Below are 11,583 nucleotides of genomic sequence, written 5' to 3'. Positions count from 1 at the left end.
CACAGCCTCCCGTGACAACTCAGAGCTCGCCAGCCCCAGCGCCACCAGCCAGGCGGCATCGGGGCTGTCCCACAGCTCCCTGGGCTACGAGAGCAGCAGCAGGCCCAGCACCATCCAACAGGCGCCACTGCGGCCATCCTGCAGCTCCCCCGTGCCTGGAAGTAGCGGTTGCTCCAGCCACCCTGGGCCAGACCGGATCCGACACCGCTCACGGTTACATCAGCAGGCACAAAAAGCTTACAGCCGGCCTGGAAATCACCACAGGACCAGCCACGTGCCAGCCCCGAGTGCTGAAAGCAGTGCCTTGGGCACTGCCAGCCAGCTGGCATTGGGACCATCCAGCAGTTCCCCAGCACTGCAAAGCAGCGGCCCCAGCACTGACAGGGAGATGGCACTGGGACCATCCATCAGTTCCCCAGCACTGCAAAGCAGCGGCCCCAGCACTGACAGGGAGATGGCACTGGGACCATCGTGCAGGTCCCCACCACTGCAAAGCAGCGGCCCCAGCACTGACAGGGAGATGGGACTGGGACCATCCTGCAGGTCCCCAGCACTGGAAAGCAGCGGCCCCAGCACTGACAGGGAGATGGCACTGGGACCATCCTGCAGGTCCCCACCACTGCAAAGCAGCGGCCCCAGCACTGACAGGGAGATGGCACTGGGACCATCCTGCAGGTCCCCACCACTGCAAAGCAGCGGCCCCAGCACTGACAGGGAGATGGCACTGGGACCATCCTGCAGGTCCCCACCACTGCACAGCAGCGGCCCCAGCACTGACAGGGAGATGGCACTGGGACCATCCAGCAGTTCCCCAGCACTGCAAAGCAGCGGCCCCAGCAGTGACAGGCAGATGGGACTGGGACCATCCTGCAGGTCCCCAGCACTGGAAAGCAGAGGCCCCAGCACTGACAGGGAGATGGCACTGGGGCCATCCAGCAGTTCCCCACCACTGCACAGCAGCGGCCCCAGCACTGACAGGGAGATGGGACTGGGACCATCCAGCAGTTCCCCAGCACTGCAAAGCAGCGGCCCCAGCAGTGACAGGCAGATGGGACTGGGACCATCCTGCAGGTCCCCACCACTGCAAAGCAGCGGCCCCAGCACTGACAGGGAGATGGCACTGGGACCGTCCTGCAGGTCCCCAGCACTGCAAAGCAGCGGCCCCAGCAGCGACAGGCAGATGGCACTGGGCCTGTTGCAGGGCTCCCCAGTGCCTGCGAGAAGCAGCTGCTCCAGCCACCCTGGGCCGGACAGGATCCAATACCGCTCACGGTTGGAGCGGCGGGCGCAAAAACCTTACAGCTGGCCTGGAAATCACCGCAGGACCAGCCCCGTGCCAGCCCCGAGTGCTGAAAGCAGTGCCTTGGGCACTGCCAGCCAGCTGGCATTGGGACCATCCTGCAGGTCCCCAGCACTGCAAAGCAGCGGCCCCAGCAGCGACAGGCAGATGGCACTGGGCCTGTTGCAGGGCTCCCCAGTGCCTGCGAGAAGCAGCTGCTCCAGCCACCCTGGGCCCGACCGGATCCGATACCGCTCACGGTTAGAGCGGCGGGCGCAAAAACCTTACAGCCGGCCTGGAAATCACCGCAGGACAGGCCCCGTGCCAGCCCCGAGGGCTCAAAGCAGTGCCTTGGGCACTGCCAGCCAGCTGGCACTGGGACCATCCTGCAGGTCCCCAGCACTGCCAAGCAGCGGCCCCAGCACTGACAGGCGGATGGCACTGGGCCTGTTCCAGGGCTCCCCAGTGCCTGCGAGAAGCAGCTGCTCCAGCCACCCTGGGCCCGACCGGATCCGATACCGCTCACGGTTAGAGCGGCGGGCGCAAAAACCTTACAGCCGGCCTGGAAGACGCTGCTGACCAGGCATGCGCCAGCCCCGAGTGCTGTCCCCTATCCCCCAGCACAATAAAGTTGGCTGCTCATCTCATCCAACACAGAAAGGGTCTTGTGATTGTACCACTCTCTGTGTCTCTAACGGTGTCTGTAATGGGACCTGTATCTGTAGCTGCACAAGGACTTGCAATGCTTTTTGCAAGTTGTGTTTTGTTGTCGTGGTTTACCCCCAGCCGGTAACTGAGCACCACGCAGCCACTCACTCACCTCCCTCATAGTGGCATGGAAGAGAGAACCAGAAGGGTAAAAGTGAAAAACCTCGTGGGCTGAGGTAAAGGCAGTTTAATAGGTAAAGCAAAAGCCACGCACGCAAGCAAAGCAAAACAAGGAATTCCTTCACCGCTTCCCATCGGCAGGCGGGTGTTCAGCCATCTCCAGGAAAGGAGGGCGCCGCTCTGTGTAACGGTTATGTGGGAAGACAATGCCATCCTTCTCCTGCCCCCCAGCTTTATAGGCTGATCGTGACGTCCTATGGTCTGGAATATCCCTGTGGTCAGTTGGGCTCAGCGGGGTGTTCTCACTTCGTTGTCCTGTAGAAGTTAAGCTATCGCTGCCCCGCAATAAATCCCGCAGTGGCTGCAAGTCTGTATTTGTAATACCACAATAAGGTCAAATCCACTGTAGGTCTCCGACAAGTTTTTGTATGTCATGTACGTTTCAAGTGCCCCGGTTGACCACACTGATCACGCTTTAAAGGGCCTTTGTGTGGACCGTGGTTTCTTTTTCCCTGTTGCACCATTGGTTGTAATGCTACAGCGAGTGCTGCAGCATGAGCTTCGGCATGTATTTTTGCTTTCTCTTGTTCTTGTAGTATAGTAGCCAAATCCTCGTTTGCATTATTTGAATCGGGGTGTATGCGAGGTATAATTTGTTCATGTTGAACAGTGGTATCTGGGGGCTGTTTTCTCGTAGGCGGATTTTTACTCGCTTCCTGATTCTACAGGGTTTCCTTTAAGCGTACGGTTAGGGAGGCTTGGGAACTGTCAGTTGGCCGATTAATATCGGCAGTCCCAGGGAGTGGAGCGGAAGTCAAGGGCACAGGAGCAGGCGGACAAGCTCCAAAAAGTCTCTCTCGCTGCATTATGTTTTCCTCCCCGCTTTTCCCCTTCGCTTGCGGTTGGCGAGAGAGCAGCAAAAGCAGACGCAGACGCTTTATGATCTGCTTTCATTTCTTGCAGAGTTGTCTTCATCAATTTCCACAAAGTTGCAAGACCTTTAACTTCTTTAGAACCGTCACTAATTTCATCCCATAGGGAGGTTCCGATAACTTCTGTGGTGGGTTGACCCTGGTTGGATGCCAGGTGCCCACCAAAGCCGCTCTGTCGCTCCCCCTCCTCAGCTGGACGGGGGGGAGAAAATATAATAAAAGGCTCGTGGCTCAAGATAAGGGCAGTTTAATAAAGTGATAGTAAAGGTCGCGCGCGAAAGCAAAGAAAAAACAAATAATGATATTCTCTACTTCCCATCAGCAGGCGATGCCTAGCCGCTTCTTGGGAAGCAGGGCTTCGGTACGAGTAGCGGTTGCTCCGGAAGACAAAATGCCCCCCTTCCGTCTCCACTTAGCTTTTATATCTGAGCTGACGTCACGTGGTATGGAATATCTGTTTGGTTAGTTTAGGCCAGCTGTCCTGGTTATGTCCCCTCCCAAGATCTTGCCCTGCCCCAGCCTGCCATTGAGGGGAGGGCAAAAATGTTGGAGAGCCAGCCTTGATGCTGTGCCAGCACTGCTCAGCAGTAGCCAAAACGCTGGTGTGCTATCAACACCTTTCTAGCTACTGATGCAGAGCACAGCGCTGTGAGGGCTGCTATGGGGAGCGTTAACTCCATCTCAGCCAGACCCAATACAATCTCCACCCCTTATTCCATACCATTTGCGTCCTGCTCAGGTCCCACATAATTGAATACGGACATCTTCTAACCCTACTATTGTATTTAATTCTCATTACTGCAATCCTTTCTTACCAACATGTACAACTGAAACTACATACTTAAACCACTTTTATAACCAACGTACAGATTTATACATTCTTATTAATTACGATCCCCTGTCCTTTAAGAGAGAGATATTCCACGGGCTTCTTCCACTCCCCCAGATGTTCACACACAGCTTATGACTTGGGCCCCATCCATCAAGATGAGTGGTCGGGACAGGAGAAGCAGTATGTTCGATCGTTGGGCACCAACACCGGCTTGGTTCGGGTCGCCGATGCACTTGTCTTGTTCCTTGCGAAGTTCGCTCCTCTGCAGTTCAGGTCATTCCTGCTACATTACTTCCTACAACGTACAACTCGCATCACAGATTATTTTTCCCCCAAGGTTAAATGTCCTTGAGTTAGCCCCTTCTTCTGCATCGTCCGACCCCCCAAGGTCGCCCTTCCAAGTCCACCACTCGGCACCGAAGCGTCGTCTCTCCTGGCCCTCCATTTTTCGTCACGCCACCTCTGCAGCACTCCACTCCCGTAAGCCGCTGACGGAGAAGAGCAAAGGCAGGCAAGCACAAGCACAGGTTTCACAGAGGCCACGCCGTCAGCACGGCATTCTAAGATGGCACGCGCAAAGCCGGAGTCGGTGCCGCCGGTGCCAGCACTGCAGCCCCGGACGGGTGCAAGAGCAGCCGCCCCGCCCCCCCCCAACTCGTGTGCCAAGGGCTCGGCCCCGGCCTCGGCGTGTCAGAGCCCCCCCTGTGAGGCGGTGGCCGTGTCACGGGGGCGGCAGGTAGCCGAGGGCACCCCTGCCCACGCTGGGGGCACGCGCAGACGGGCGGTGGTGACGTCACAGCGGCCACTGTGACCCGTCGCCGAGGCGCGGATGCCAGGCTGCTGGGCTCCGGCCGTGCATCAGTGCGACCTGGCGAGGTGAGGAGAGGGCAGGGGAGGAAGGGGCTTGCCCGGGGCTGGTGAGGCAGGAGGGGAGCCTCGCACCTCGGGCCTCTGGGGCCTGTGTGGCAAGCTCGCTGTGTCCCGCTGCTCCCTCAGGCTTGGCAGAGGAGCGTCCGGAGGAGAAACCCCAGCCAGAGCTGCTGAGGCGGAGGCTCTCCAAGCGCTCACCGTCGCTGTGCACCGGGTTCGCCATGAAGCGGCAGGAACCCGACTCGAGGGGGCAAGGTGAGAGCAACGTATCCCTCCCCGCAGCTCCCCGGGGCTGACAGAGGGGTCGTCGGGGCAGTCTGCCGGCGGCCAAGAGCAGGGCGAGGGGAAGGCAGGAGCTCCCCAACCGCCCTGGGGCAGGGTCCCTCCTGCGCTCCTGGGCAAGCGGAGCCCAGGCTGGGCTGTGGGCACCTGCTGGGGCACCTGTGCCTGCCGTGCCCCCTTCTTCTCCAGAGGCCCCAGCCCTGCCCTTCAGCCAGCTCGGCAGGGACAGAGCAGGGCCGTGGGGGCAATCCCGCAGGGACACTTCCCCAGCCCCGCAGAGGTGCCCGCTCCCAGCAGCATTTGTTCTCTCCCCTCCAGCATGCATGCTGTGCCGCCGGGCAGAGGCTGATCCGGCTATCTGTGGCTGCAAAAGAGCGACGAAAGGGCTCTGTGCCCACACATACTGCCTGGTGAGTTCTCTCTCCCTCCAGCTTTCTGCCGGCGATGGTCCCTTCCTTGCTGACCTAATAACGAGCTCCCGGCCTTCTCTGCTCCGCAGTTTCTCGCCAGCGAGCTTTTTCCACGAGAGAGTGGGAACGCCTTTCTCGCTGAGGACACCAGACGGGCAATCCAGGCGGCAAGCCAGAAGGTGAGGACCTGGCAGGAGCAGGGAGCTTTGCGCCAGGAGGCGCTTGCGGGAGGGAGCTCCTCCTGGACCCCCAGAAAGAAATCCAAGCCCCTCCACCAGCTCTGGGACAAACGCCTGCTCCCAGCAGCTCCACAGAGGCTCTGGCACAGGCACAAGCCTCGTGCACCAGGCAGGTCTGCGGGCTGGGAGCCAGCAGTGCCCACAGCCTGCGCCCTGCCTGGAGCCGAGGGGTCGGCCATGCAGGCCCTGAGCTTGCCCCTGAGCGAGGCTGCTGTGCTCTTTCCAGCGATGCTTCGTTTGCGGCGAGATGGGCGCCGCCATCACCTGCGGGGAGAAGGGGTGTGACCGCAGCTTCCATCTCCCCTGCGCCTCACGGGGCGAATGCGTCACCCAGTTCTTCGGGCTGTACAGGTAAGGGCTGCCAGCCCCCACGCAGGAGCCTCCTTGTCCTCAAGCCCTCAAGTCCCGTCAGCAGTGGACACCCAAGGGAGGAACCCACGGGGACGCTTCCCGGCAGCCTGCCGCAGCCAGGGCCGGGGCCAGAGCCCAGACAGGCTCTGGGGCTCCTTCACAGCTCCTCTGCCCTCCTCTCCATGGCGGGGGAAGGACCGGGCACTTCTCACCTCACCTCGCCCCTCCCTTCCATCTTGCCCCCAGGTCCTTCTGCTGGGAGCACCGCCCAGAGCAGGCCCTGAAGGCTAAGCCAGGGCAGAACAGCACCTGCATCGTCTGCCTGGGCCCCGTGGAGGACAAGAAGTCCTACCACACCATGGCGTGCCCAGCATGCCAACAGGCCTGGTTCCACCGGAGCTGCATCCAGAAGCAGGCGATCCACGCTGGCGTCTGCTTCTGCTGCTTGCATTGCCGAAACCAAGATCGGTTTGTGATGGAGATGCTCGCCATGGGGATTCGAATCTCCAAGAGGTCGTTCTTCCTCTTCCCAACTCGCAAGGCATCAGGCACGAGCGCGCAGTGCCAGGCCAGGGACGGCCCCCGCAGGCCTGTCCTGCTGTCCCCTGGCTCTTGTCCTCAGCTTCACGGAGGAGCTGGAAACTGGGGGGGCTGCGGGGGGGGGGGGGGCAGAAGAGCAGGGACAGCCTGGACCTGCCCGATGCTGGGGCCAGCAGGGGCTCAACACCTTTCCCTTCCTTCTCCAGCAGACAACCGTCATGGGAGAGCGGCCAGGCATTGGGACCGGTCTACCAGAGGCACAGACGCTGCAACGCCAGCAAGTGCCTTTGTCCGGGGGGCAGGGAGCAGGCAGAGGAAGAGGGGTAGGTTGCCAAAGCAGCCAGCTAGGGCTCTGCACGGGATCTCCGTCTCCACACGGGCTCGGGGGGGGAAGGACGACGAACAAGGGCTCTGCCGGGCAATTCCTTGCTTGCGTCACTTTGTCCTCACAACCAGCAACCCCTTTGCTTCCCCAGGCCCTGGCAAGTGCTCCTGTGCAGCTCCTGTGCTGCCAAAGGCACCCACCGACGCTGCCTCTACTCGAGCAACAGCGCGATCACCTGGGAGTGCGACTGCTGTGCTGGCCTGGGCACTGGTAAGAGGCAAAGCACCCGGGGGCCCCTGTGCTGCTATGGCCAGTGTCCCAGCTAGGCCTGGGAGCAGGGGCTTCGGGTGGGCTTTGGCTCCAGGAAGGCTGTGGGCACCACCATGGCCTCTCCTTCCCCACGGCCGGGTGGCCGTGCTGCTGACTTTCCTGCCTCCCCCTCACAGCCTCCCGTGACAACTCAGAGCTCGCCAGCCCCAGCGCCACCAGCCAGGCGGCATCGGGGCTGTCCCACAGCTCCCTGGGCTACGAGAGCAGCAGCAGGCCCAGCACCATCCAACAGGCGCCACTGCGGCCATCCTGCAGCTCCCCCGTGCCTGGAAGTAGCGGTTGCTCCAGCCACCCTGGGCCAGACCGGATCCGACACCGCTCACGGTTACATCAGCAGGCACAAAAAGCTTACAGCCGGCCTGGAAATCACCACAGGACCAGCCACGTGCCAGCCCCGAGTGCTGAAAGCAGTGCCTTGGGCACTGCCAGCCAGCTGGCATTGGGACCATCCAGCAGTTCCCCAGCACTGCAAAGCAGCGGCCCCAGCACTGACAGGGAGATGGCACTGGGACCATCGTGCAGGTCCCCACCACTGCAAAGCAGCGGCCCCAGCACTGACAGGGAGATGGCACTGGGACCATCCTGCAGGTCCCCACCACTGCAAAGCAGCGGCCCCAGCACTGACAGGGAGATGGGACTGGGACCATCCTGCAGGTCCCCACCACTGCAAAGCAGAGGCCCCAGCACTGACAGGGAGATGGCACTGGGACCATCCAGCAGTTCCCCAGCACTGCAAAGCAGCGGCCCCAGCAGTGACAGGCACATGGGACTGGGACCATCCTGTAGGTCCCCAGCACTGGAAAGCAGAGGCCCCAGCACTGACAGTCAAATGGCATTGGGACCGTCCTGCAGGTCCCCACCACTGCAAAGCAGCGGCCCCAGCAGCGACAGGCAGATGGGACTGGGCCTGTTGCAGGGCTCCCCAGTGCCTGCGAGAAGCAGCTGCTCCAGCCACCCTGGGCCGGACAGGATCCAATACCGCTCACGGTTGGAGCGGCGGGCGCAAAAACCTTACAGCTGGCCTGGAAATCACCGCAGGACCAGCCCCGTGCCAGCCCCGAGTGCTGAAAGCAGTGCCTTGGGCACTGCCAGCCAGCTGGCATTGGGACCATCCTGCAGGTCCCCAGCACTGCAAAGCAGCGGCCCCAGCAGCGACAGGCAGATGGCACTGGGCCTGTTGCAGGGCTCCCCAGTGCCTGCGAGAAGCAGCTGCTCCAGCCACCCTGGGCCCGACCGGATCCGATACCGCTCACGGTTAGAGCGGCGGGCGCAAAAACCTTACAGCCGGCCTGGAAATCACCGCAGGACAGGCCCCGTGCCAGCCCCGAGGGCTCAAAGCAGTGCCTTGGGCACTGCCAGCCAGCTGGCACTGGGACCATCCTGCAGGTCCCCAGCACTGCCAAGCAGCGGCCCCAGCACTGACAGGCGGATGGCACTGGGCCTGTTCCAGGGCTCCCCAGTGCCTGCGAGAAGCAGCTGCTCCAGCCACCCTGGGCCCGACCGGATCCGATACCGCTCACGGTTAGAGCGGCGGGCGCAAAAACCTTACAGCCGGCCTGGAAGACGCTGCTGACCAGGCATGCGCCAGCCCCGAGTGCTGTCCCCTATCCCCCAGCACAATAAAGTTGGCTGCTCATCTCATCCAACACAGAAAGGGTCTTGTGATTGTACCACTCTCTGTGTCTCTAACGGTGTCTGTAATGGGACCTGTATCTGTAGCTGCACAAGGACTTGCAATGCTTTTTGCAAGTTGTGTTTTGTTGTCGTGGTTTACCCCCAGCCGGTAACTGAGCACCACGCAGCCACTCACTCACCTCCCTCATAGTGGCATGGAAGAGAGAACCAGAAGGGTAAAAGTGAAAAACCTCGTGGGCTGAGGTAAAGGCAGTTTAATAGGTAAAGCAAAAGCCACGCACGCAAGCAAAGCAAAACAAGGAATTCCTTCACCGCTTCCCATCGGCAGGCGGGTGTTCAGCCATCTCCAGGAAAGGAGGGCGCCGCTCTGTGTAACGGTTATGTGGGAAGACAATGCCATCCTTCTCCTGCCCCCCAGCTTTATAGGCTGATCGTGACGTCCTATGGTCTGGAATATCCCTGTGGTCAGTTGGGCTCAGCGGGGTGTTCTCACTTCGTTGTCCTGTAGAAGTTAAGCTATCGCTGCCCCGCAATAAATCCCGCAGTGGCTGCAAGTCTGTATTTGTAATACCACAATAAGGTCAAATCCACTGTAGGTCTCCGACAAGTTTTTGTATGTCATGTACGTTTCAAGTGCCCCGGTTGACCACACTGATCACGCTTTAAAGGGCCTTTGTGTGGACCGTGGTTTCTTTTTCCCTGTTGCACCATTGGTTGTAATGCTACAGCGAGTGCTGCAGCGTGAGCTTCGGCATGTATTTTTGCTTTCTCTTGTTCTTGTAGTATAGTAGCCAAATCCTCGTTTGCATTATTTGAATCGGGGTGCATGCGAGGTATAATTTGTTCATGTTGAACAGTGGTATCTGGGGGCTGTTTTCTCGTAGGCGGATTTTTACTCGCTTCCTGATTCTACAGGGTTTCCTTTAAGCGTACGGTTAGGGAGGCTTGGGAACTGTCAGTTGGCCGATTAATATCGGCAGTCCCAGGGAGTGGAGCGGAAGTCAAGGGCACAGGAGCAGGCGGACAAGCTCCAAAAAGTCTCTCTCGCTGCATTATGTTTTCCTCCCCGCTCTTCCCCTTCGCTTGCGGTTGGCGAGAGAGCAGCAAAAGCAGACGCAGACGCTTTATGATCTGCTTTCATTTCTTGCAGAGTTGTCTTCATCAATTTCCACAAAGTTGCAAGACCTTTAACTTCTTTAGAACCGTCACTAATTTCATCCCATAGGGAGGTTCCGATAACTTCTGTGGTGGGTTGACCCTGGTTGGATGCCAGGTGCCCACCAAAGCCGCTCTGTCGCTCCCCCTCCTCAGCTGGACGGGGGGGAGAAAATATAATAAAAGGCTCGTGGCTCAAGATAAGGGCAGTTTAATAAAGTGATAGTAAAGGTCGCGCGCGAAAGCAAAGAAAAAACAAATAATGATATTCTCTACTTCCCATCAGCAGGCGATGCCTAGCCGCTTCTTGGGAAGCAGGGCTTCGGTACGAGTAGCGGTTGCTCCGGAAGACAAAATGCCCCCCTTCCGTCTCCACTTAGCTTTTATATCTGAGCTGACGTCACGTGGTATGGAATATCTGTTTGGTTAGTTTAGGCCAGCTGTCCTGGTTATGTCCCCTCCCAAGATCTTGCCCTGCCCCAGCCTGCCATTGAGGGGAGGGCAAAAATGTTGGAGAGCCAGCCTTGATGCTGTGCCAGCACTGCTCAGCAGTAGCCAAAACGCTGGTGTGCTATCAACACCTTTCTAGCTACTGATGCAGAGCACAGCGCTGTGAGGGCTGCTATGGGGAGCGTTAACTCCATCTCAGCCAGACCCAATACAATCTCCACCCCTTATTCCATACCATTTGCGTCCTGCTCAGGTCCCACATAATTGAATACGGATATCTTCTAACCCTACTATTGTATTTAATTCTCATTACTGCAATCCTTTCTTACCAACATTTACAACTGAAACTACATACTTAAACCACTTTTATAACCAACGTACAGATTTATACATTCTTATTAATTACGATCCCCTGTCCTTTAAGAGAGAGATATTCCACGGGCTTCTTCCACTCCCCCAGATGTTCACACACAGCTTATGACTTGGGCCCCATCCATCAAGATGAGTGGTCGGGACAGGAGAAGCAGTATGTTCGATCGTTGGGCACCAACACCGGCTTGGTTCGGGTCGCCGATGCACTTGTCTTGTTCCTTGCGAAGTTCGCTCCTCTGCAGTTCAGGTCATTCCTGCTACATTACTTCCTACAACGTACAACTCGCATCACAGATTATTTTTCCCCCAAGGTTAAATGTCCTTGAGTTAGCCCCTTCTTCTGCATCGTCCGACCCCCCAAGGTCGCCCTTCCAAGTCCACCACTCGGCACCGAAGCGTCGTCTCTCCTGGCCCTCCATTTTTCGTCACGCCACCTCTGCAGCACTCCACTCCCGTAAGCCGCTGACGGAGAAGAGCAAAGGCAGGCAAGCACAAGCACAGGTTTCACAGAGGCCACGCCGTCAGCACGGCATTCTAAGATGGCACGCGCAAAGCCGGAGTCGGTGCCGCCGGTGCCAGCACTGCAGCCCCGGACGGGTGCAAGAGCAGCCGCCCCGCCCCCCCCCAACTCGTGTGCCAAGGGCTCGGCCCCGGCCTCGGCGTGTCAGAGCCCCCCCTGTGAGGCGGTGGCCGTGTCACGGGGGCGGCAGGTAGCCGAGGGCACCCCTGCCCACGCTGGGGGCACGCGCAGAC

At 59.3% G+C, this 11,583-nt stretch overlaps 1 protein-coding gene across 1 annotated transcript; it reads left to right on the top strand.

Annotated features, from left to right (window-relative positions):
- Positions 1–4,700: 4,700 nt before the first annotated feature.
- On the top strand, positions 4,701–7,304 carry LOC126038388 (PHD finger protein 7-like). Its single transcript, XM_049800101.1, has 7 exons — positions 4,701–4,747; positions 4,868–4,996; positions 5,523–5,612; positions 5,880–6,023; positions 6,270–6,536; positions 6,773–6,886; positions 7,040–7,304. Exons 1-7 carry the CDS (start codon positions 4,701–4,703, stop codon positions 7,212–7,214), a joined length of 966 nt encoding a protein of 321 aa, XP_049656058.1. The 3' UTR covers positions 7,215–7,304.
- Positions 7,305–11,583: the final 4,279 nt, after the last annotated feature.

This window comes from Accipiter gentilis, chromosome 5, assembly GCF_929443795.1.
Source record: "Accipiter gentilis chromosome 5, bAccGen1.1, whole genome shotgun sequence".
NCBI classification, from domain to species: Eukaryota; Metazoa; Chordata; class Aves; order Accipitriformes; family Accipitridae; genus Astur; species Astur gentilis.
The sequence above is the reverse complement of the archived record's forward strand: the minus strand, read 5'-3'. Positions and strand labels throughout refer to the sequence as shown.

Coding starts and splice junctions, on each gene's coding strand:
- LOC126038388 (XM_049800101.1), top strand. CDS start 4,701: ATGCCAGGCTGCTGGGCTCCGGCCGTGCATCAGTGCGACCTGGCGAG. Junction 4,748..4,867: donor CATCAGTGCGACCTGGCGAG/GTGAGGAGAGGG, acceptor CTGCTCCCTCAG/GCTTGGCAGAGGAGCGTCCG. Junction 6,024..6,269: donor CAGTTCTTCGGGCTGTACAG/GTAAGGGCTGCC, acceptor TCTTGCCCCCAG/GTCCTTCTGCTGGGAGCACC.